This window comes from Grammomys surdaster, unplaced genomic scaffold (assembly GCF_004785775.1).
Source record: "Grammomys surdaster isolate TR1022 unplaced genomic scaffold, NIH_TR_1.0 63, whole genome shotgun sequence".
NCBI lineage: Eukaryota > Metazoa > Chordata > Mammalia > Rodentia > Muridae > Grammomys > Grammomys surdaster.
The window spans coordinates 30,571,573-30,597,484 of NW_021604565.1; the positions used below are offsets into that span (position 1 = coordinate 30,571,573).

The 25,912-nt window shown below is 40.4% G+C and overlaps 1 protein-coding gene across 1 annotated transcript in view; it reads left to right on the top strand.

The window, feature by feature from the left end:
• Col14a1 (collagen type XIV alpha 1 chain) overlaps positions 1–25,912 on the top strand; it is a 197,262-nt gene that overhangs the window by 62,547 nt on the left and 108,803 nt on the right. The window contains exons 9-14 of the mRNA XM_028767286.1: positions 5,829–5,980; positions 7,059–7,188; positions 8,805–8,950; positions 13,118–13,247; positions 15,308–15,447; positions 25,106–25,232. Of these exons, the coding sequence (XP_028623119.1) occupies positions 5,829–5,980; positions 7,059–7,188; positions 8,805–8,950; positions 13,118–13,247; positions 15,308–15,447; positions 25,106–25,232 (825 nt within the window). The remainder of the gene's footprint in view (positions 1–5,828; positions 5,981–7,058; positions 7,189–8,804; positions 8,951–13,117; positions 13,248–15,307; positions 15,448–25,105; positions 25,233–25,912) is intronic.

Genomic DNA, 25,912 nt, shown 5'->3' on the forward strand with positions numbered 1-25,912 from the left:
ACAGTTCATGAAGAGCTAGCATCGTCTTCCCCAGCTTTAACCTAATGGCAGCACCCTGCAGAGCCACCCTAACTCCAGCAGGCTATGAGCAAAGATAGAGTCAGAATGAAAACAATATTTCCATCACAGGAATGCTCCTGCTGTTCCTCATACTCCCATTTAACGTCCTCTTATCATCTTCTTGCTAAATCCTGACAGCCAATAGTCTCCATGTATCTATGTATGAATATAGATAGACGTATGTACATTCACTTCAAAACAATTATACAAATGGAATTATCCAGTATTCAGCCTTTGAGAATTTAAATTTTTCGTGCCGAATAATTCTCTGGAGATTGTTCCAAATTATATGTGTATCAATGGCTCTTTGTTCGGTACAGATGTACCACCGTTTATTCAAGTATTTGCAAAAGCTGTCGTGAATATTTGTTTATTGATTTTTTTGTAAATGTAGGTTTTAATTTCTTTGGAATAATGCCCAGGTGTGCAATGACTGAATAGTATCTTGGGTCCATGTTTAGTTTATTTTGGTTTTCATTAAGAAACTGCCATAGAGTCTAGAAATGTATGTGCCAAGTGGCAACATATGAGTGACTGAGTTTCTGTGCATTGACTCCAATATTGATGTTCTTTCTAGTTTTGTTTTACTTTCAGACGTCCTGAAAAGTTTATGGTCATACAACATTGTGGATTTTGATTTTCATTTTTCTCATGGTTAGTAATGTTGAGTGTTTCACTTGCTTGGGTTTTATTTTGTTTGTCCTCTGTGGAGAAAAATCTCTAAAGATGCATGTAGAACAAAAGCACGAAGCATTCTCTAGTTGAACTTTGTGTGCCAGTGACAGTTAGATATAATTCTGTAGTAGTTTTATCTCAGGCTCTTTGGCCTGTTTCCTTAGGTCACATTGTCTAATTTTCTTCCAGTAATACATTTTTAATTTACTGTAGCTATATAGTAAGTCTTTAAATTTTATAGATTTGAGTTTTCTCATTTCATTATCATTACTATTATTATTTATAATTTTATTTCTTTGTGTATGTGTGTACTATGACTTGTATGTAGAGGTCAGACACAGCCTTTGGGGGTTGACTCTCTCCTCTCCTCCTACTTCATTGAGGTCATGTCACTCTTGTTTCTGGTGCGGTGCTATTGGAGGCTGGCTGATTGAGATCCTCCAGTCTGTTCTTCTGTCTTCACCTCCCATCTTGCTGTAGGAATGCTGGGTTGCAGATGTATACCAGCACATCCTTGGGTCTTTGGGAGCTGAGCTGGGTTGTTAGACTTGTGAAGCTGTAGCACCTTGCCCATTGAGGCATCTCCACAACCCTTAGTTATTCTTTCTAAGTTCTAAAAAACGCTTTGTGTTTCTTTATTACTTGATTAAATATTAGAATATCTTTATTTTATAAAAATTTTACTTGGATAGTGATTGGAAATGTGTATATAAATTGCCAGTTACCAAATATTCACTTGGTAAAGGATCGTTTTCAGATTCTTAGGAGTATCCGTATCCAGTTTATGAATGTCTTCATATAGCTAGGTATGATTTCTTTCACTAACATTTTATACATTTTAGGACTTATGAACCCTATCTGCTTATTTACTATAAAGGTTTACTTAGAATTGTACAAGTTATTTAGCTTCATATGAATGACTTTGGTTGCATATTTTTAATTTCAAGGTCCACGTCTATTTCTTGTAAATAGAAATGGATTTGATTTTTGGATATTTATTTTGTACATCATATATATGACTTGAAATTACTTACTAGTTTGGGAGTTTTCTTCTGGATTTAAAATTTTTTTATGTAGAAAATCATATGATTTACAAATGTAATTTTTTTTCTTTTTCCAACTTTTATTTCATTTTCTTGCCATATTGCATTTGCTATGATTTCTCATGCCAAGTTGCATGCAACTATTGCATTGGTGGGATATTGTTGCCTTATTCCATCTTATAGAAAAAGCATTTTGATATTTGAGGAATATTTCCATTTCATAAATGTTGTAGAACTTTTATAGTGTTTTTGATGTCTGTAGGGTCTAAAGCAGTGGTTCTCAACCTGGTATGAAGCATCCCTCTCACAGGAGTCTCCTAAGACCATAACAAAACACAGATATCTACATTATTATTCATGACAGTGGCAAAATTACAATTATGAAGTTGCAGTAAGAATAATTTTATGGCTGTGGAGTTATCACAACATGAGTCACTGTGTTAAAGGGTTGCAACATTAGGAAGAGAATTCCTGGTTTATAGTTATGGTTTCAGCTTCCTTCCTGAGTGACATGTATACAATTATCTTACTTTCAGCCATTTTTCTTAACCATGACTGTGTATCATAAATAGTGTTACCATTTATTTCCCCACATATAATAGAATCATTATCGTATGTGATAGTTATAAAGGCAGAAGTTTTATGATTCCTGTTTCATTCATCAATTTCCTGGACAATGTCTTCTATAGTTCAGGGTGTTTATGCATCTGCTGTGTAGCTGAGAACGACCTTGAACTTCTGACCCTCCTGCTTCCATTTCTCCAGTGCTGGGATTGCAAGTGTGTGCCACCATGTCCAGTTTATGTGGTTCTGGAGATTAGACCCAGAGCTTCCTGAATAATAGACAACCACTCTGTCAACTGATCTGCATCCCCAGCTCATACTAAACATAATTTAGAAAACTTGAAGGAATACATTTTATTATGCTTCCTTCGTTCTATGTTTTCTTTCATTCTTCATTTGTAATAACCTGGGATTCCTTTTTTTAAATTAATTTTATTTCCAGTGAGAGAGTACCACACCTTTTAGCTCTTTTAAGGACAGTCTGCTAGTGATAAAAACCTCTTCTTTTTTCTAAGAGATTCTTGGTTTTCCCTACATTGCTGACACTTGTATTTGTTGGATGTTGAGATCTTGCTAAACAATTTTATTTCTGAACATTCAAACAGAGTTGTGTCTCTTCCTCTTCGTTTCCAGGGTTTATAAATTATTTTTCTTCTCCAGATAAGGAGCATATTTCTCACATTGTTTTAAAGATTTTTTTTTCTGCTTTGTGTTCAATATTCAGAAGTTGGAGTATGGTTAGCTGAGTGTGAATTAAAAAAAAGATTAATTAAATGTATGCGAATACACTGTTGCTGTCTTCAGACACACCAGAAGAGGGCATCAGATCCCATTACAGATGGTTGTGACCCATCATGTGGTTGCTGGGAATTGGACTCAGGACCCCTGGAAGAGCCGTCAGTGAGTGCTCTTAACCGCTGAGCCATCTCTCCAGCCCCTGAATGTGAATTCTTGTGGCTCTATCTTGTGCACAGTAATTTTTGTTTTCTCAAGTACTGTTTGGATATGGACTTTGTTTTCATTCCCTTTAAAGCTTTTGATGTGATGAATTAAAGGTATTTTCTTCTGTTCCCAATCTACTTGAGGCTCTGTCATTATCCCTATCAGCTCTTTAAAGAAGATGGCTCTGAGATAGTTTATGTAGCAACTGTTTTTGAACTAACTATAGTCCAGTTTGGCCTTGAATTAATTCTATAACCAGGATTCAAGGACCTTGACTTCCTTGGTCTGCCTGTATCTGCATTCCGGTGTTGAGTGTGCAGGCATGGACCCAGTGCACTGAGTCTGATGGTTCTCTCTTGCTAAGGTCAGCCATTTCTGTGCTAGCAAATAAGCTGGCTGATTTTTTCCTCCGTCTACATGCTGCTGTTGAGTCTATTCATTAATTTTAGTACTGATTTTTTTCTTCTGTTTTCTGAGAGTTTTATGTTGTCATTGGCTTCAGCCGTGTTTTTCATTGTCCAATTGCACTAAAGTGTTCCACGAGGGCTACACGTCTGATACCATCCTGCCAAGAGTGGAGAGTAATACTTCATTTTTGCTAGTTAGGATTAAAGTATGGGTTACTTATTTTGCCTACTTTTGTTTCTTGGGAAAAAAAAGGGCTACTCACTGGCCTGCCATTTATAGCCACCTTTTTAGAGAAGTAGAAGTCCCTCATTTCTGTCCCCGATATGGCTTCTACTAACAGTTCTGTGGGAGTGGCTCCATATTGAGGCAAATCTGGGAAAGACCTGATAGACTACTGTGTGTCCCCAAGTGAAGGTGCAGGCTGGGTTGGAAGTTAGGCAGGCCCTCTCCAGGATCAACACTGTTGTCACAGAGATGGGGGAGGAGGGGTTTTCTGACTCCTTTATCCTACTTTGGCTTGGATGGAGGGATTGGGGTACATGTGACATATTATGAAAGTCAAAGCAGGGTAGAATTTGGGAGGCTTGTTTAACGGTTGTCATGGGTTACAGTATCAGAGAGGTGGAGTACAGTTGTTTTCCGTAGTGTGTTTCTGGAGTTACTGCTGAAAGTTTTCTGCCTTTGTATGCTAGCCTTTTCCTGGTCTTTGGCTAGAGAGAACAGTCTTTGTTGGAATAGATTTTGTGTGAATACGCTGGTGTTTCTATGTTGCCAGATAACTTTACTTTCTAGTTAGGGACATTTAAGCACTAAAGAGAAAGGAAAATGACTTCTGTGGTGTTTCTTGGGTCTTGCAGTGCCTCTTGTCTCTGCTTTTTTTCCCTCTCTGACTGCAGCACCTTCTTATGCTTGTCTTGTACATAATAGCCTGAATTTTTAGTTGTACTTAGAGAAGGTACAGAAAAGTACACATACTCTGTCTTCTTAATAAAAAAATCCATCATTGTTGTTCAATCCTTGCCCCTCGCTACATTATTGGTCTGTGGGTTACACATGGTTCATAGGATCTGGGAAGAGGGACAGTATCAAGGTCTTATTTTAGGAGGTTGGTTTTATTTCTTGCCTCTGTTGTATCCAGAAGAGTTTCATTATTATGTTTGGCTCATTTTCCTTCTCTCGTCTATCATTCTGTTTTCCTCAGAACAGATCTCTTGGGGCTGGGTTGGACACCCAAGCTGTAGGATTGTGAACAAATTTGTCTGACCTCAGAGTGAGGCTATTTCAGATCTAAACTCTTCCCATATAGCCCTGTCTACAGACAGACAGTCAGGTAGACAGACAGACAGACAGACACACACACACACACACACACACACACGTACTTGATAAGAAAGCATATAATACCTACAGTGTGCAATAGTTTTCTCATCACTGTGGTTATTGAAGTTCTTTTGGGTTCCCTAAAAATTTGGAAAATTCTAACAATCAATCTCTTTATTCTTCTTTTCATGTTGTGCTCCCTCTCTACTGAGCTTTTACATGCCCCGAATCGTTACAGAACCATTTAACATGCACATGGCACACATGTCTGGCACAGAGTGATTATTCAGTATGCATCAGTTTCTTTGTGCACTTTTACATTTAAATATCGCTCGTTTGTTGACGGGACATCTTCAGTGTAGATTCTATGTCCTCTGCTGCAGAAAAATATTTGTACAAAGCCTGATGCATTCTCAGCTCCGAGAGCTGCTCCTTGTTAGACCTGGTCTAGCTGCGGAGAATTAAATGGCACCTCTAAGGACACCCAGAAGAGCATCTTTGGATGTGTGCCCACTCACTTAAGTGCCTGTCTTCATTGTTTATTAATAGTCCTTGTCAGAGTTTCTGAGAATTAAGGCCTGTGTTTTATTTCGGTTTGGTTGCTAAGAATCTACTTCAGTGAATGATTTCTAATGGACAGTAACTGTTTTGAATGCATGAATGAGAACAAGAATTAACAATGGAACCAACTTTTCCATAGGACAGACTCTTAGTGGGCACCATAGCTCTGAGAGTTGCTCCTGCCTAGTGGCTTCTCTTCCATTCACTGGAATAACTTGGGAAATGAGATTTATTTGGTGTATTTCTTTCATTTAGCCTCAGCCCTTGCCACCATTGGGCCACCTACAGAGCTTATTACGTCTGAAGTCACCGCCAGGAGCTTTATGGTTAACTGGACTCACTCCTCGGGAAAAGTGGAAAAATACAGAGTTGTGTATTATCCCACCAGAGGTGGAAAGCCAGAGGAGGTAACATGACAATCTTTCCAGATTTCTCAATCCGTAAAGTCTTTACATTGGGGATAAAGCAGAAATGTATGTGGAGAACATCCTTCTGCTTCAATATTGTAAATGACTTGAAGTAGATTTCTACATGTTTGTACTGTTGCTCTGTTCTTCAAGTTTTGGTGACCACATCTTCTCTCATCCCAGCATCCAGTCATCCTAAGAATGGATCATGTATGCACTTAGAAGCTGGTTTACTTTTCCCCCCAAATTAGTACGTCCGAAGTTGACTAAGGTTTCCATGCATCTTGTTCTATTTGGAGATGGGCGAGGGGTTTCTGCCATAGTGAAGACTGTGCGTTCCCAATTATGGGGTAATGGGACGGGTCAGTCCTCTGGCATTTGGAATTTCCTGAACATTTGTAGAGATCAGGGCAATGGAAAGCCATCTTGAGGCAGCCGTGGCCTGTGTTCTCCATCATGGCTAGTTGTAGTTAGATGAGAACACCTATTGCCAATGGCGGGGCCCTTCCCCTTTCCTGCTTGGATGCAGTGATTCACTGAGTTAAGACATGATGAAATCTCCACTTCCTTTTGTTGTTCTAACCTCTGACTGACCTCAGAATGTTTCACAATGTCCTCTACCCAGGCAGAATCTGTGGGCTTCTTTTCTAGTTTGAAGTATTACAGAAATTGATCATGGAGTTTCAAATCATCTGGTCCAAAAAGAAAAATAAACCAAAATCCTTCCAATGGCTCTATTTTTCTCATGACTAACAAACCTTTTAAATGTTTCCCAAAGTGCCATCAGGGAAAATTACATCTGCTGTTGTCATGTGAATGTGACCAGGACAATCACTAGCCCAGGCATGGCACAATTAGCATTACATGTGAATTAAGGAATAACTTTGGATGCATTCCATAGAAGTGCACCCATTTATGCACTGAGACAACAAGAACTGATCCCTTACAGTGGAAATGGAGACCCTGCTCAAATTACAAAATATCTAGCGAGATGTTTTTGCTGGAGATATGTTTGCTTGTTCATCTCAATTCTGCCTGTGAGGTATTTCATCTTCTTTTCAAACTGTTCTTTCAACAGGTGGTGGTGGATGGAAGTGTATCTTCCGTAGTGTTGAAAAACTTGATGTCTTCAACTGAATACCAGATAGCAGTGTTTGCAGTATCTGCCCACACTGCTAGTGAAGGCCTGCGGGGAACAGAAACCACATGTGTGTATTCACTCCTCCTCTACTTCCAACATGCACAGCCTCGCTTAGGTGGTTTATTCCTAAACTGGGCTGATCAAGGTGGATAGACACCCTGACTGAGAGTCACAGGACATGGCTTTCATGATGTATGTGGGAGAGGGTAGTGCTGCAGCTACAGCTTTGCAGCTGTGTGTATGGATTGGATTTTACAAATGTCTGGCATACTTCAGAGAGGATAACTATGGTGGTGAAGGAGGCAGATCCATCCATCCATCCATCCATCCATCCATCCATCCACCTATCCATCCATTCATCCACCCATTTATTTAACAAACATTTGTAGTAAATACCTACTGTGAAGCAAGAGCTGTGCCAAATTTGTTAGTCAGAATTGAGAAGGAGTTCAGGGGCTTCTCTTCCCCAGGGGAAGAGTGAGGGGATCACAGCTCATTTCCCTCAATATTAATCACCTCATAATTCAGAGGAGCGTCTGAATACTGACAGGGGCACAATTAGCATTATATGTGAATTAAGGAACAACTTTGGATGCATTCCATAGAAGTGCATTCATTTTTGCCCTGAGACAAGAGAATTTGATCCCTTACAGTGATCACAGGGCATGATAACAACTACACATGTGCATACTACATGCACACGCACATACATGTACACATCAGAATCATACTAAGAGACAACCATCAATCGACAATTATTTAGTCAGTTGGAAAACTGTCCTCACTACATCTTGGGCGCTATGCCAAACTGGCCTAAATAGTATGCACTTCACGGAGCAATAACTATGTAAACAACACTACAAACGACATTCCAGGACCACGGTGCTTTTCCTCTGTGCCATGCTTGGTTTTTGAGTGACAGTGATCTGTCAGGCTTGTGTCGATGCTTCTGTTTTGGTGAAACGTGTTTTCTCTTTTTAAAATTAGTCTTAAGTTACGATATGAAGTAATGGTTTCCATTGTGGTGTTCCGTACATATGCATCCCATTTGCCCTAAATCATCCACTTCCTCTGCTCGCATTCCCATCCTGTCACTCCCAGCTGCTTCCCTTCCACTCCCCCAGACAGTTTCCCTTTGCAGAAATTGTCTAACGGCCATTTTCCCTCTCGTGGACGGCTCAGTCTTGTACGAGCTGAGTCTGTAAAGCAGGGACATTTGGACATTTGCATATGTTAGTGCCATGAAGTGTGGTTGGGATTCCAGGAGAAACACGTGCAGAGCGTTTCGAGTGTAAGCATAGTGCTGGACTTGAGAATGCGGTTAGAGAAGAAGGTGTGGTCCTACGTGAGGGATCTACAGCTGTGCTTTCAAAGAACAAAAGCATCTTTTCCGCCAGTGATGTTCACATTTCAAGCCTTGACATAGAGCTTTATCCTAACTCCTTTCTCCCAACTCTTGAAATATGAAATATGGCTGGCATTGTTATTTATTTATTTTATTTTTGAGAAAGGATATCACTCAGTTCCTCAGGCAGATTTTGAAGTTGAAACAATCCTACTCCATTCTTCTGAATGCTGGGATTATTAGCATGACCTGGAAGGCCTGGCCTCTCGTTCCTTATTACTTGATTTTTTTCTCAAGGGCAGTTGTGAATGAGTATTACAAAGAGCCTCTTCTTGCAGTGGCCTTACCGATGGCTTCCGACCTCGAGCTGTATGATGTGACTGAGAACAGCATGCGTGTCAAGTGGGATGCGGTGCCTGGCGCCACAGGCTATCTGATCCTCTATGCTCCTCTCACAGAAGGTCTGGCTGGAGATGAGAAAGAGGTAACTCCTGGCTACCCACTGTGGTCCTCGGACCTTTGCCTCTCAGATAAAATTTGTATTGTAAAAATTGGTTGGGTAAAATTCTGAAAATTCAAATTGTCAAAATAAAGACATAGGTGGTAATCATACTGCCTATACAAGGCTACTACAAAAAGCCAGTCAAGCATTATTTTGCAAGCTAAGGATGACACTCAGGATCTCCCACTAGGCAAGTTGTGCTGCTGAGACACATTCTAGGCCTTTCTGATGACATTTGATTTACAGTCTTTCTTTTTCATGTATTCTATTTTCTTTGATTTTTCTTCTATCCTTTTTTCCTCCCTCCCCTGTTTCCTTATTTCTTTTATGGTTCTGGAAACCAAATCAAGGACTTTACATCCACTAGGGAGGCACTTTATCGTGGAGCTTCACCCTCCCATCCCTTTAGTATATTTTAAAAAGATTGCTTTATAATTTTAATTATGTCAATATTTGTGTGTATGTGTTTGTCTGTGTGTGTGTGTGTGTGTGCATGAGTGTGCAGATGACTGAAGAGGTCAGAGTAGGGTATCCGATCCTCTAGAACTGGATTTAGAGGTGCTTGTGAACTCCACTACGTGGGTGCTGGGAACCAACCAAGTCCTCTGCAAAAACAGGATATACTCTTAACCACTGAGCCATCCTCTCTCCAGACTCCCTTCTGGGCACTGTAATCTGCTAAGTGAAGACATTTTTATAGCCAGCCGTTTTAATTTCATCTATTTTGAGTATCTTCTTCCCACTCTGTTAAGGAATATTTTACACAATAGATTTATATGTAGCATTTTGTAATTGGTTTGTACAAGTTATATTTAATTAATTTCATGTTGTTGAACATAGAGATATCTTATTCAGTACATAGCATTTAATATTAACATCTCTGCCTTGTGTTTTTGCATGATTGCCCCAGTTCCTTAGAGTTGATTTTGAAAAGTGGTTTTTCTTGTTTTAAGAACTAGATATTCGCCGGGCAGTGGTGGCGCACGCCTTTAATCCCAGCACTGGGAGGCAGAGGCAGGTGGATTTCTGAGTTCGAGGCCAGCCTGATCTACAGAGTGAATTCCAGGACAGCCAGAGCTACACAGAGAAACCCTGTCTCAAAAAACAAACAAACAAACAAACAAACAAAACAAAACAACAAGAACTAGATATTCTCAGAAGGCTCTAGAGAAAGTTGATATATGTTACCACATAGAGTTTATAAGTAACTATGTGGTATGCACTGAATTAAAGTTTTGCCTTTGCAATTGGAGGGGCAGATAAACATGTCTCTTGGATAAGAATTTGTGTGTGTGTATGTGTATTTGTGTGTATGTGTATATGTGTATTTGTGTGTGGATGTTTGTGTGTATGTGTATTTGTATGTGGAGGGTGCAGAGGCTGACTTTGGGTGGCTTCCTCATTCATTTCTCACATTACTGTTTTGAGACATTGTCTTTCATTGAACCAGGAACTCACAAACTAGGCTGGACTGGCTAGTGAGCCCTGGGATCCTTTTGTCTTGATCTCTCCAGAGCCGGGGTCACATGCATGTACCATTCCACCTACTTCTCAGATGGTTTGTGGGATCTGAACTCAGGTCCTCTTGCCCATGCATTAGGCACATCAGAAGCACCTCTCCATGCTCAGTGGGGTTTTCCTTTGCTTCCTTTCAAATTTATAAATATTTGATTGTCATTGATTTAGGGTAGGCTTTTTAATTTACCAAGAGCAACTGCTGTAGTGTAGTCATAAAAAGGAAAAGAGAACATCCTGTCCACGCCACCCAGGTAGATAGATACCATGCTTCTGGATAAGTATGAGAGAGGCAGTTTGGAACATGATTCTCTGACTTCCAAAGGCCTGCCTCAGATAACCTAGTTCTGCAGAAGCTGAAGTATCGTGACTCTGAGTCTCAAGGTCAAGCTTTGGTGACATGTGTTCTCTTGTTTTTATGGTTTAGGCTGTTTCTCTCCATTTGAATTTAAAGTTGGTCTGAATTTTACTTTGACAGAAGAGAGATTTAACTTTAGTGCTGGAAAGATGCTAGGACTCAAGAGAAAACATAAATGAAAGGACACTAGCTGTCACCTGACAGATCAGCGCACCTTCTTTAAAGTAGGATAGCACCAAGCAGAGTGAGCATGTGAGAACATGACAGTGCCCACCCATTCAGGCATGCCATCATTCCTGATCATTTCTGATAATACAGCTGCCGTGAATAATACTTTGTCATGTTGAATACCTGTGCTGTTTTAAAGATGTATGATGAAAGGGTAGTGTCTCACAAGAGTGTTTTCTCCCTCTCTAGCTGTCTGTCTCTCTGTCTCTCTTATAAACACACACACACACACACACACACACACACACACACCTACATGCACACGTGAACACTCACAAGTGTACATATAAAATCTCTTATAGCCCAGGATGGCCTCTCAGTGGGCTGTTAAGTGTGGATAACCTTAAACCACTGATATTCCGTTCTTTACCTCTCAAGTGAATGTGACTAAACTTAGCTTGCAAGAATTTTCAACGAAATTTTACTTATTGTAAAAGAACTCTGTCAACAACAACCATGGTCATCCCTAGAATGAAAGTATTTATATCAAAGAATACCATAAAAGAATTGCTAATGACAGTGGTGTCCCCATGTAGCAGCATGATAAGTCTTAAAATATTGATAGAGAATAAAAGCAAAATTATATTAATATGGGCTTACATTCGTATATATTGTAAGGCTCTGTAAAACTAAACATTGAAAAGGACCATTGTGTTAGTTCTATTGCTGTCATAAAATATCCCAAAAAGAAGCAACTTGTGGAGTGAAGGGTCTATGTGGCTCATGCTTCCATATCACAGTGCATCATCAAAGTAAGTCAGGGCAGTATCTTAAGGCATGGTCCTGGAGGCAAGACCTCAAGTAGAGGCCATGGAGGGCTGCTGCTTAATAGCTTGCTCCCCATGGCTTGCTCACTCTGCTTTCTTTGAAAACCTAGGGCTACCTGCCCAAGAGCAGCACAGCCTATATTAGGATGGGCCCTTACACGTAGTCATTAAGATATGCCCCACAGATTTGCTTACAGACCAGTCTAGTGAGGGGCATTTTCTCAGTTGAGATTCTCTCTTCCAAGATATGGATAGGTTTTTGGCAAGTTGACAAAACTCAGCAGGGATAGACATGTTCAAACACACAAGCTAAGTGACAGCAGTTAGTTTTACATCGGTATTAGGATAGAGGTGGCAGTCAGAGCTAAGACTACAGAGAAACTTATTGGTATACATTAGGCCTTTCTAAAAAATATAATCTGAACTGTATAAGACAAATTTTTATTAATTATTAATTCCAAATAAGATCTACACCAGATATATTGTTATCTATGTACGTTTGTTGTGTGTGTTCAGATAGTTTAGGATTTAAAAACTTAACTTGGTTTGTGTGACTGGAGACTCTGGGGATTTTTTCCTTCCCTCTAAAATATAAAACTGCCTGTCAGATATTTGATGTCCAGTTGTCACATGAGAAAACCTATATATAGTTTGACCAACTTCAAAGGCCAAAAACGTTATACTTGGATCAGGAGACAAGCTAACAAGTTGGGTGTCATGCAAACCTATCTCTTCTGAGTACCTGAAGGGACTTGCAGTTTTTCCAGATGGACTTCTTATTAAATGGGGTGACAAAACTGGCCCAACGCAATTGAGCTTGAAGCAGAATCGGGCATCCAGCCCGAGGACTGGTTAGAATTAGCAAGCAGTAACAAATGCCCATTTGGACTTGCCTCCAGCATGCTGCTCTGAGGCACACACATCTAGAGAAAATGTCTAATTCAGTTCCACCCCCACTTTCCTGGGGACCAGACAGCGATGTTGTTCTGGCTACAGTTATGCCTTGTCCAGCTGTAAAGCATTATCCCAACACAGCATGGGGGTGGGGGACACTCAGTTTTTGTGGGTTCTATATTATCAGGTTCTAATGTAAAACAACTTGAAATATACAAAATTCTGGCTGAAGCTTCTTTCATGTAGGTGTGTGAGGCGACACACAGTTTCATTCTAGGGAGTGCAGGTTTACTCAGTTCCACTCTTATCAGAGCAAGTAACACACACACACACACACACATACACACACACATTGGGAAATGAACTAATTGCTTGTGTCCTTTTCAGATGAAAATCGGAGAGACACACACAGACATTGAACTGAGTGGGCTGTTCCCCAATACAGAATATACAGTCACTGTGTATGCCATGTTTGGAGAAGAGGCCAGCGATCCTGCTACAGGACAAGAGACAACCTGTGAGTGGGGCAGGGATTCACATGAGATACTATCACTAAAGCCTAAAGAAAGGTGTCAGATTCTGAACTGAAAGTACCAGTTTTGATTGAAATCTCCCAAGAGGCCATTGTGATTTAGGGAAAGGTATATTTTACATAGGAAAAGAAATTTTGAGCTGTCATGAGAAGTTGGGATATTAGCCCTGAACTTCAGCATTCTTCCGGTAAATCCACACTCCCTCTCTAAATCCAGATGTGCCAGTGTACTAGATCAGAATAGAAAGGGAAGAGCTCCAGAAGGTTCTGGATTCATCGCAGCCGAGGCAGGAAGCTCAGCTCAAGTTAAGTTGAGTGACAATGACAATGTTGCCAGTTGTTCTCTCTGTAAAGGAAGAAAATGTGTCTTACCTGCAATGTTGTAGATGTAAGATTAAATCCATGTGAAAATATGTAATTACTCAATATCTGTTTTATACTCATAGAAAATAATGGTTCTTCTAAAAGTGTCTGCTGTCCTTCCATGAGCCCCTAATTATTATGTTCCGTCATTAACTAACATTTTATTAGGAAGGCTAATTTTTATTAATTTTTACTTTTCTGGTGTAGCGCTTCGTTTGTGCTAAACAAGTGGTATACCATTGAGATATAGCTTATCTAGGAGGCTAATTTTAAGTAAATTGCTCAAAATGTTTTAAGAAAAAAAATATATCTATGTTTTGAAAATATGATAATAGGTTAAGTATTATGGTCTGTTCACGTGATTTTCCATAGGTCATTATAAACATGGATCCATCTGTGATCTTTTGAGTCTTATGAGAGTGCAGGAAGCCCCTGCTCCTTAGAAAGGCATGAGTAGCCCAATGTCAACAGTGCTTTGTCTTTATGATTCAACTTGAGGCAAAAGCATAATAGAACTTTAGTGATAAAAACATTTTCTCAAATCCATTCTTTGTTGGTTCAAGCTGTACTGTCATGCTCCTTAGAACACTACTTAAAACAACAAATCTGGAAGAAGAATAAAAAATAAATAGCATCAGAAAGTATCTCTATACCACTTGATTTATAAAGGAAGCTACCTGTTTAAAAAAAAAAAAGCAAACCCAACAGTCTATCACAAAGAATGATCATTTACCTAGGTGCTGAAACGATATACAGCTCTTTCCTGTGATTAGTAGCTGGAGGGAGAGAATGAAGGAGGGGAGGAGGGAGAATCGTTTCAAAATGTTCCCAAGTGGAATTTTTATGTTTTAAGGAAAATGGACTTTTTTCCTGCCATGTCACCAAAATGTAATTGGATTCTAGGGTGATGTAAAGCTAAGCATGCATAGGGCTTGATCAAATCACTTTATTTCATTTCCTACACTTTGTTAATAGCTTCTTAAGTATAAAAATAATCAATAACTCCTGGGAGCTCTGCAATGTCTGAAATCTATGTGCGTGTAGGTAATGAAAACCTTGACCTTCAGAGTTGAGGACATTATCCCGTGCAGCAGAGAAAAGTGGCATTATTTGTCTCCAAGGCCCTTACTCTGTTGATTCTAACAGAGAAATAGTCTAATATTACAGTTTAATGAGATAATTTAGTACTTGTTAAACTCAAAGTGGTCATCTCATCAGTGACACTTACTGCTGTTAAAAACTGGTGAAAGCTCATGACAATTCCCAAAGTTATCCTTGTATGCAGGTAGACAGCACCTTCTTCCTTTTGCACATGGACACACACACACGCACAGGAGTTGAGTGGACGAGCTCAGACTTAGTTTTAGGTGTCTTGTTTTTGAGCCACTGGTTTCTTATTTATAGCATGCACTCTGCAGAAAGACACAGTGAGTCACCCAGATCTTGCTTCCTTCTAAGCATATATAACTTTCTGCTGCCATTCATCCTCTACAAGGAGAAGAGCTTCTCTGTTAATTAGGCAACTTTGTTGTTTTTTTTTTAATGAGAGAATTCATTGAGTATTTTGGGATTATATCATCCGTGAGAAGGACTCTGAATATCAAGGATGCTGTTTCTTGTGTTACATTGACTTTAAATGATTTTTAGCTGTTTAAGGTTTTCACTATGCTCTATTCCCTTAGTACCCTTAGCCCCACCAAGAAATTTGAGGATCTCCAATGTTGGCTCTAACAGCGCTCGGTTAACCTGGGATCCCACATCAGGAAAGATCAGTGGTTACAGAATTGTGTACACCAGTTCAGACGGGACAGAAATCAACGAGGTAAGTTGCAGGCTGTGATATTTTTCAGGTTGTTGGGTAGTTGTTCATTATGGCCTCTTAATAAAGCCTAGTGGGTTGAGACCATGCTAATATCCCTTCCTCTAGTGCAATCTCTATATGCTGAGTGGTCATGAGAGTCAGCTGGGACTGCCCCTTTGCTGACTTGACTCTGAAAGACACAACTTTCTCTCTTCCTTCTGTCTGTCTTTTTCTTTTGGATGCTGACCAGGATGTAAGTATGTCCCTTTTTCTGATACTTTGGACTCCTTTACTCTGTCCCTAAAGCCCCACTCCCCACTCCTGCTGTGTGGCTGCCTGCTGTCTTGTCACTGACCTCCATGTTGATTGCTTCAATGGTTCAATGGCAATAACTTCAAAAAGTTCTTTTCTCTTTCTCCAAGCAACTGCTGAGATGTACAGTTTGTCTGCCTTGGGGTGGGGGTGTTTGTCTTTTAAACTAGTAAAATTGTCCTTAAGCTTCAGCAAACAAACAATACTAATAGCATAATATGTAATTATTATATATAACACTCATTTCCTTTCATAGTTCATGGGGTTCTGAAGGTGGGAATTGGATATATGACTGTCCTGACATGTGAATGGCCTGAGCTGCCATGTTCTCAGTGACATTTTACATGGCAGTGCATGGTCTAGGGAGGGTGGTGCAGTTGACAGCTACTGCTGATGTCTACATCTCTGAGTTTACTTTTCATGTAAAGCCTCTGGTGCTCAGCTTCAAGATTGTTGGCTCAAGAGTCTCATGACATATGTCCAAAGGACAGAGAAAGTACTAAATGGAATTGTAACACCTTTAGTAATCTAGACTCAGAAGTCATTTAAAGTCAGGCATGGTCACACACACGAATATAATCAGAGCATTTAGGAAACTCATGCAAAAGTATGGACTTCATAAGAAGCCCACATCTGAAAGTGACATTTGATATCATCACTGCTGTGCTCCGTTGATGTCAGAAGTTCCTGCCTGAATCCAGTTCACTGTGGGGGAAACACAGATTTCACCTACCGTGGTCAGCTTGGCAGACACATAAGAGGAGCCTGGGGATGGGAGATGGCCACCAGGATGATTATCCCTGAAGAATAGAATACGCCAGTTAAATAGACGTTGGGAAGCATGTGTCTCCATGAATTTAACAAACTGACCCAAAGTTTGGTTTATCTTTCTGTTCTTGAGTAAATGGGCCTTTCAAATACTCTAGGTCAATGAATTTAAAACTAAATTATGATTTAGAAAAGAATCGAGCTTTCATAGGAAGATACTCATACATAATGGAGCTTGCTAAACTCAAGTGTCTCATGTGTGGTGACTAACACTTTTAGGAATTCGTTCCTTAGAAGTATGTTCTAGCAAGATAGCAAGGCTTTTTTTGGTTGTTTCAGTTCGGCTTATCTTGGTCCAGGAAGCTAAGAAAAAGAGGGAACTATGTTGAATCACATCATTTATATTTTCTGACCAAGTAAAATAAGTATTTTCATATGCTGGGATGATCTTTCTCCTACAATTAAACTGAAGTAATATTTTGCAGTGCAGGCTCTCATCAGAGTCATTGTTTAATGGAATCTCAGCAGGGGCACACTTTCTAACCTGGACAAAGAACATTCAAACCATCGCCTCAACCTTCATAACTATGAAAAGTACACATTTCCAATAAGGTTGGAGATATTGGGGAAAATTGCTTTTTTTTTTTTTAAGATAACAGCCCAGAGCAGTAAAGCAATTAACATAAAAAAATCCCTGAGCTAGACTTGTTTTGTTATTGCTAGTGATACAGGAGTTACCCTCCTAAAAGTTGCACACTTAGTTGTATCAGAGGGTCAAGCACATAATATAAATAAGAGGAACATGCCAGTAAAAGTGTAGAATTAGACACAGCTGGAAAGGAATGGGCCTTCAGCTATGTTTCTGACATTTCAAGCTAACTGAATCCATACATGCTGATGAGTATAGTGTGGATGGATGGCCACCGAAGACACCTCCCATCTCAGCACCTGCTATGTAAAGATGGAGAGAAGAAGTATTCTTAGCAGATCGTGGGGCTTCTGAGTAGATACTTGATGATTCCTATGTTTACACATAATTTCTCAAGTTAAAAATTGAAGTATATTGCTTAACAGCCTTTGTTGTCCTCTGGATTGTGGAGATCTAGAAATTTCTTTCTGCTATCCAGAAAGTCCAGAGAGCACAGCCACTGAGTCAGCTGGATACATTTTGGTTGGGTTGATAAAATCTTTAGAAATATAGAATTCTATGCAACTTAGGACTTGTGGAGAGAATTGATCTAAGGAGTTCTTGAGAATGAAACACTTGGAGCTCTTGACCAGTGTGTGCACACTCAAAGACCTTGTAATAGCATCACTTTATGGCAAATACGCTTGGTCTGTATAGGGTCTCCTGGGGCATCAATAATGGGGTGACTGCAGAGTAACCTCCTGTTCCATGAAAATAACTACTTCAAAATAATCAAGTCGTATCTTCACTGAGAGAAATGAATTCCTAATGACCATTTCCCCAGGAAATAGTCACACTTAAACAGTCAGAGTCAGACTCCTTCCCTTTTTCAATGGGGTGATCCTGAAAGCTGAACCCAAGGCCTTACACTGTTCCACCAATGAGCTTTCTTTTTGGCTTGCCTCGCCTTCCCTCCACTCCCTCCCTTCTTTCTTTCTTCCTCCTTCTCCTGACCATCTTTCTTTCTTTCTTTTTTTTTTTGGCTTCACTGAAATGTTTTATTTTGAATCAAAGACTTCCAAGTTTCTTGATTGACATAATATTAGGCTACATGAAATTGGTGATGAGGCAAACATACTATAAACAATAACCAGTCTATACTGGAAAAATATGTCTTTGCTTAAATCATTTTCCAATGAGTCCAGATTGTTTTTTAAATCACTCTTAACTGACCTAAATTGAAAATAATGCATGCTGGACTGGCTTCAAACTGGCTACGGAGCCGAAGATGACTGTGAACTTCTGGTCCTCCAGCCTCCACTTTCCAAGAGCTAAGATGACAGCTGTGAACCACCACACCCAGTTTAATGCCTTTCCTGGAAAAAGAACCTAGGGCTTTGTGCAAGCTAAGCACAGCTACCCACTGAACTATACAACCAGCCCTGGGAGGTTGGTTTTTTTCTTTATGGTATATAAAGTTGAGATTGCCTTTATTTGCATTAAAACATTTGAAGAGTTTATTATTTCATAAGCACACCTTTTCCCATTTCTTTTTACTATACATAAAGTGGAAATTGTCTTTATTTGCATCAAAACATTTGAAGTTTGTCGTTCCACTAGTACACATTTTCCCATTAATTTATTTATTCACTGTATATCCCCATAGCAACCTCCCTCCAAGTCCTCCTCTTACATGGTCCCTCCCCCAACCTCCTTCCCTCCATCTCTGAAAAGGAGGAGGTCCTCTCTGGGCACCAACCCACCTTGGTACTTCAGCTCACTGTAGGTCTAAGCATATCTTCTCCCACTGAGGCAAGACGAGGTGGCCCAGCTAGGGTAATGGGATCCACAGGCAGGCAACAAATTCAGTGTAAACCGCTGCTCCAGTTGTTGCAGGACCCACATGAAGATGAAACTGCACATTTGGTACATATGTTTGGTGAAGTGGGCGGCAGAGGGGGTAACCCTTGTCCAGTCCATGATTGTTCTTTGGTTGTTGGTTCAGCCTCTGGGAACCCCCAAGAGTCCAGGCCAGTTGACTCTGTTTGTCTTCTTGTGGAGTCCTTATCCCCTCTAGATTCTTCAATTCTTCCCCTAACTCTTCCAGAAGCTCCATCTAATGCTTGGCTGTGGATCTTTGCATCTGTTTTAGTCCACTGCTGCATGGAGCCTCTCGGAGGACAGTTATGCCATTCTGTTTGCAAGCATAACAACATAACATTAATAGTGCCAGAGATTGGTTCTTGACCATGGAATGGGTCTCAAGTTAGGCTGGTTATTGATTGGCCATTCCTCCAGTCTCTGCTCCATCTTTGTCCCCGCACATCTTGTAGCTAGGACACATTTTGGGTAGAAGGTTCTGTGGGTTGGTGTCCTTATCCCTCCAATGGGAGTTCTGCCTGGCTACAGGAGGTGAACACTTAAGGCTCCATATCCCCCACTGCTAGGAGTCTCAGCTGAAGTCACCCTTGTAGACTCTGTTGGGGCCTTCTGGAACTCTGGTTTTTGGAACCTTCTAGAGATGCCCCTCCCCTGATGATTTCCATTCATTCTTCCAGTCCTCTCTTCTCGGTTTTCCCAATACCTGATTCTCTGTCCCTTCTTTCCCTCCTCAACCCCTTTCACCCAGTTTCCTCCCTTTATCCACCTCCAATGACTGTTTTAGTTCCCCTTCTGAGTGAGATTCAAACATCCTGACCTGGGAGTTCTTAAGAGTTAAAAAAATTTCCAAACTTTGAATTAATCTTATAAGTGAATGAACAAGTTACCAGTTCCTAAAAGAAAACAAGACATGCAAGATGCACCCAGGTTCTTGAAGATGTACTTAGCTGCTTACGTCTTGGTGAAGCTTTTCCTGAGCAGTTGGGAGCTGACCTCTTGTCAAGGAGCTTTCAGAGCAGATGATGATGAAATTCAGAATTTCCAAGACAAACAGAAACTTGGTGAGAGATTTGCCAACACAGTGGAGACTAATCTGGTTCAAAACCTCCCAGACATGTGATACTCTCAGAAATGTAGTGAACTGAAATCCAACCAAAGCTTCAGTAAGCATGGGAAAGTGAATTCTCTCCCAGAAAACTATGCCATGCCTAAGAAAATAAAATTCTAGAGCTGAGACCAAGAGTCTCCTCAATAATGAACGTGAGTTTTTACCAGAACTGACCTGTGAGTGGAGAGGTGCAGCAAACAAGGGCATATGTTAGGGATTGACACACTAACATTTGGTACATATGGTATACTGGTAGTATATCCAGGGCAGACTAAACAGCCTAAGGGGAGCCATTTTGAAGAGTTTCAGGATCGATGGATCTAGGGCTCTAGCTCCTGAGTTTGTTGCTTAAAGATTATGCTGCTTCCAAAAGGGAAGCCCATATTAAGAACATGACCTCAAGAGGACGTCTGTGGTCCTTGACACTGGAGAACTGTCAAAATGAGCCCAGAGAGGAATAGGTCCTATGAATTCCAAGGAAAGATTTTTTTCATTCTATTTAGGCTCATTCCTCACAGAGAGATGACATAGAAGGATACAGAAGAAGGTGAGGCAGAAACTCCATAGGTACAAGATGAGATTCTTCCTAAAACATCACTCAGAGGACAGTTTATCTTATTAGCATGCAACTAAAGATAGTCTTGACTAGATTTCCCCTCCCCAACACCGAGTATGAAACTGAGTATGAACACTGCATAGAAATTATCTGTGTTTGATGGCTATTAGGATGTAGAGAAACATATTTCATATTTCTTTGTCTGAATGGAGTGTATCTGCAGCTTGATGTAGGCACGGGAGTCCTAGGTTCCCATGTATGTTGTTAGAAGGGGGTTGTTTGGACAGCTCAAGCCAGGAGGAGTCACAGGTTGCTAGTCCCTGTGAGCGCCTGCCTCAGAGTACACTTCAGAGCTTCAACTGAGCCATCAGATCACACAGACATTTGGGATGAAGGTAAAACATGGCCACTATTTTCCTTCCTTTGGAGGGTCATTCCAGGAATTGTGTGTGGTCGCAAAGCCCAGGTTGGAAGAAGAATGACATTTAATGTATGTCTGGTGGCTTCATGGAAAAGGAAACAGTATGTCTTCCCTCTGGAGCTGAGAATTGAGTACTCAACTATACTATGAGAGCTTTGCTAGACTACCAAGGAAGATTTGACTGCTCTATCTCTAGTACTGAGCCTTTTTTCTAACCCTCTGTGGGGCTTAATGACTCTGGAAGATTGGAAGATGGTAATGGTTGATGATGATAATGGATCTAACATAACTAGAGTCTCTACCACGGGCCAAGCACCGTACTGAGTGTTCTACGGAGAAAATTTAATCAATCTTTCTTTACATAACCAAATGCTAGTAAAGCAGGGGTAGAAGGCTAGTCTCTATCTCAGCATTTACTGTGAAAGGGCTTGAGAAGTAGGAAAGAATTAAGTACTGCCACCAAGTTTTATAAAAGTAAACCCACCATGTTTAGACTGTGAGATGTTGGTTTCCAAGAGCAAAGACTCAGTGGTACAGCCCACATTTCTCCTTGCTCAGCAGTACTCTTTCTTCATACCCTCCACCTCCAAATTAGGCTAAAGGGAAGTAATAGCTAAACTGCTAATAAATTTCTTCTCAAGTTAGTTGCAAAACAGTGACCTCATAGTCATTCTTGTCTTTTCTTAAAAGTCTTCACATATGTCCTATGGTGCTACCTGTAACATCAGCTTCAAAGCCAATAGTAAAGATTGTATGGCCATACAGGCTGGAGTGGGAGATATCCCAGGAGGCAAAGTTCACTCTCCAGCACTGCATAGATCAGGAATGGTGGCACATGCCTGTATTCTATGAGACAGAAAGATCTGAAGGAAATCCTCAGTTACATAATTCCCCTCCCCCCGAACAACACAAGAAAAGTAACTAATAAAATATGGCACATAAAGCCTTTTATTTTGTGAAATAGGTTAATCAATTTTGCATTTATACAAATTACAGTCTTTTAAGTAAATAAGACCCTTTAGCAAATCCTTTTTGACAGATACCTGTACCACATATACAATAGATGGTTTTATGGTTATATGCATTTTCCCATTTAGACTCTCAGCGAACCTAACAAATTGGACTTCATTTTCGTATAGGTTTGATAGCCATACAAGATTCCCATTTGTCACAGAGTGGGGACTTAAAAGGAAAGTTAAGGTGATGCTGATCTACCACTTAAAAGTTTTATGGCTCAGAACAAAATTAGTTACACTCCTTAGCCTCAGGTTCTTCTTTGGAAAGTCATTTTTATAAGTACTTAGAGTGTGGTGTGGGAAGACAGGGGAAGAGGATCTGAATTAATGTTATATGTTACCTAAAGCAGTTCGGAATACCAGGAAACAGTGAATAGGCATCATTTTGGAAGACACGTATTGGATTGATATTTTAAATATAAATTTGTGGGTTTGTGCACAAAATAATGAAACATATGGTAAAAATACATCTAAGACGATAGGATTTAGAATCTAAACATCTGGGTCTAAGTTGTAGGTCCTAGTTTTCATACTCTTGGGCAAGATCCTTAACTAATGTTTCCATCTTCAAATTGAGCATAGAAATTCATATCCTTGGAGTCTTGGTGAGGCTCAATCGATGACTTCATACAATGGATGTAGGAGTGCCCAGGAGCACTAAATACTAAGAACCATCTAGAATATTGCTAATTGGTCAGGAGGAGTTGCTTACTTTTAGTGACTCTTGCAGAGCAATAGCAGCCTGTGGCTGGTCCTGCTTCTCTCTGCTATGTGATATCAGCATAGGAGATGCCAGGAACTTGGCTGGGATGGAGCTGAGAAAATGACATCACTGCTGTCAGGTGTCTTAGTTGGAGGCTACAAGGCTGCAGCTGGTTGTTGAACTCTTGTACGATGTCTCCAGGTTCCAGATCAGTACAAGTAAACCCGCTCTCCAGGTTGGCACTTTTTGTGTCTACAGTTGATTCCTCAGAGAAGGACATGGCTTCTGACCTGGTCCTTACTTTAGACAAGTCCTTTTCTTTTACAAGAAGTTTCTGAGGTGCTTCCGTCTTAGTTTTTGGACTCAGTTCATTTGATAACAGTAAAAGGGAAACTGAGTCACACGTTATCACACAGTTAAGACAGAGTGGGGAGGGGACCAATCCAAGTCCTGCCCTGAGGGGCTCACATCGAAGGCAGAAGCCAAATGGAATGCTAGTAGATGCAGACATAGAGTACTTGTGAATAGTGCCAAGAAGGAAACAACAAAGCAGCTTTAGAGAACAAGTCTGCTGACAAATATGGGGAGGGAAAGTCACCCGGGGGGCACACTCAGCACTGTTGAAATGGATGAGGAAGGCTGACTTTTGGAAAAGAAGTGAGCAGTAATCATAGACAGAATGAATCAATGTGCAAAGTCCCTAGGGAGAAGAGGGCGAGAGCATGACACAGGCCAGTGAGGCTGGAGACCAAGAGACCATTGGGAGTCCAGGGCAGAGTCCTAGAATACACAACGTCACAGTTATCTCTTATGATGTTTGCTTTTCATTTGGATGCTAGTTGATGAACATTTAAGTGGGGGGAAGGAATGTTTCCTGCTTTGGTAATGGTCATTGTCTTAGTTAGGGTTTTATTGCTGTGAACAGACACCATGACCAAGGCAACTCTTAAAGGGACAACATTTAATTGGGGCTAGCTTATAGGTTTAGAGGTTTAGTCCAATATTATCAAGGAGAGAACATGGCAGTGTCCAGGCAGGCATGGTGTAGGAGGAGCTGAGAGTTCTACATCTTCATCTGGAGGCTGCTAGGAGAATACTGACTTTCAGGCAGCTAGGATGAGGATATTAAAGCCCACACCCACAGTGACACACCTGCTCCATCAAGGCCGCGCTTCCAAATACTGCCACTCCTTAGGCCAAGGATATACCAACCATCACAGTCACATTGACTATCATGAGCAAACTTAGAGCGAGTTATTTACCTTTGCTTAGGCATCAAGACTAGTTATTGACAGTACACAAGATAAGAGATTATGTTGTATTGCTTTAAAATGTCTTTTGAAATCACTTTCAGTGGGCCCTAATTTGACAAAGCCTGCTCTCAGGTAAATGTGGTTATTTCTTCAAGTTTCTGGAATACCACCAGAACTAAGGCATCTTACTTTAAGATGCTATGTATTACGATGAAGATTAATTAAGATACATGGCAAACTCACAGATGTGGGTGCCATAACCATGATTTACAATTTAATCTTCAAACAATGCAGCTTGGCAGCCCTGCCCTAACCTCTCAATGATAAAGCGATGTTCATTCTTTCGTTCTCTTACCTTCAGGGTGGTCTGGATGGGGATTTGTGGTTCAAATCCTGCCCTCACCTCCTCTTTATTTTGTGCTGTCTTTCTTCAAACTCTTTTTATATTATATATCTTTAGTCCCTTTCTCCAGGGCTTAATCATACACACACACACACACACACACACACGTACATATGCACATAATATATGCATACACACAATGCACATATATGAATTGCATACACACACATGCACATATATATCCATACCCACAATACATATATATTCCCCCAATTATATCTTTCTGTGAAATATAAAGGAATACTTGGATATTTGTTGTTTCCTTTGGTGTTAATCTTTCTCTGTGTGGTTGGTTACCTGTGTAATAGTGATGGAGGTTGTCGTGTATGGCACAGATATGTTGACGGGGCCCAGACAGTGAAGCCAAGACTGTCAGCTCTTAGTAGACTTAGCTAGAAACTTCGTACGTCAGTTCATCAGCCTCATCAGCCTCATCAGCCTCACATGCCTTCTGAGTATGTCTCTAAGGATGGCTAGGATGTATGCATTTGGACACACTCGGGCTTTGTGGTTCAGTGTTGTGGTTTGCAGTAGTGGTAAGCTTTCAGTCAGCCGGACTGTAGATCATACTAAAATGATTCGCGTGGTTTGCGAGTGTTGGGTACAGACTCTGGCTGTTCTGCTCTGCAGGTTGAAGTTGATCCTGTCACAACATTCCCTCTGAAAGGCCTGACCCCGCTCACAGAATACTCTGTTGCCATTTTCTCCATCTACGAGGAAGGGCAGTCCTTGCCTCTGGTTGGAGAATTTACCACAGGTAAGCCTTACTCTCCATCGAAAAGATTTAGGAAGCAACTATTCAGTGAACCTGCAGCAACCTCCTCAACTGTAACTTTGAATTCATATTAATTTTTAAGATATTATGAACACACAATTAAATGCTTTTTTTATCAAAATAAAGAAAAGAGAGAGAAATGCCATCTCACTTTAAAAGGTTTATTTCCCTGCACCCATGCACATACGGGAAGCACGAATTTGACTCCAGTGGGTTAAAAAAAAAGGACATAAAGTTGGAAGGCGGCTGTGGTGGGGGAGTCCAGGAGGAGTTGAGTTGAGCCATGGGTGTGATAAAAATACATTGGGTTCATTTATGAAATTTCCAAACAATAAAAATGTACAAAACCACATACATTGTTGTCTATTTAACCAACCCCACCCTCCATTTCTCTTATTTCTTAATGTAAAAGTTTTACCCTCTTCTTCCGTTCATATGTGTGTGGGTGCTTTAGGCCAAACTCCAAATGACTAATATCAGTTTTCTGCCAATGGGAATGACATTTTAATACTATTTAACTTACTGCGTTATGATATAGCAGTATTTGTAACAGGGTCCCAATCTTAACACAGCAGGGACTGATTGAAGTGCTGAGGTATGCACTTTATGGCCGACCTATCTTCCCAGCTCCATTTTTATTTTTTATATTTTATGAAAATGGC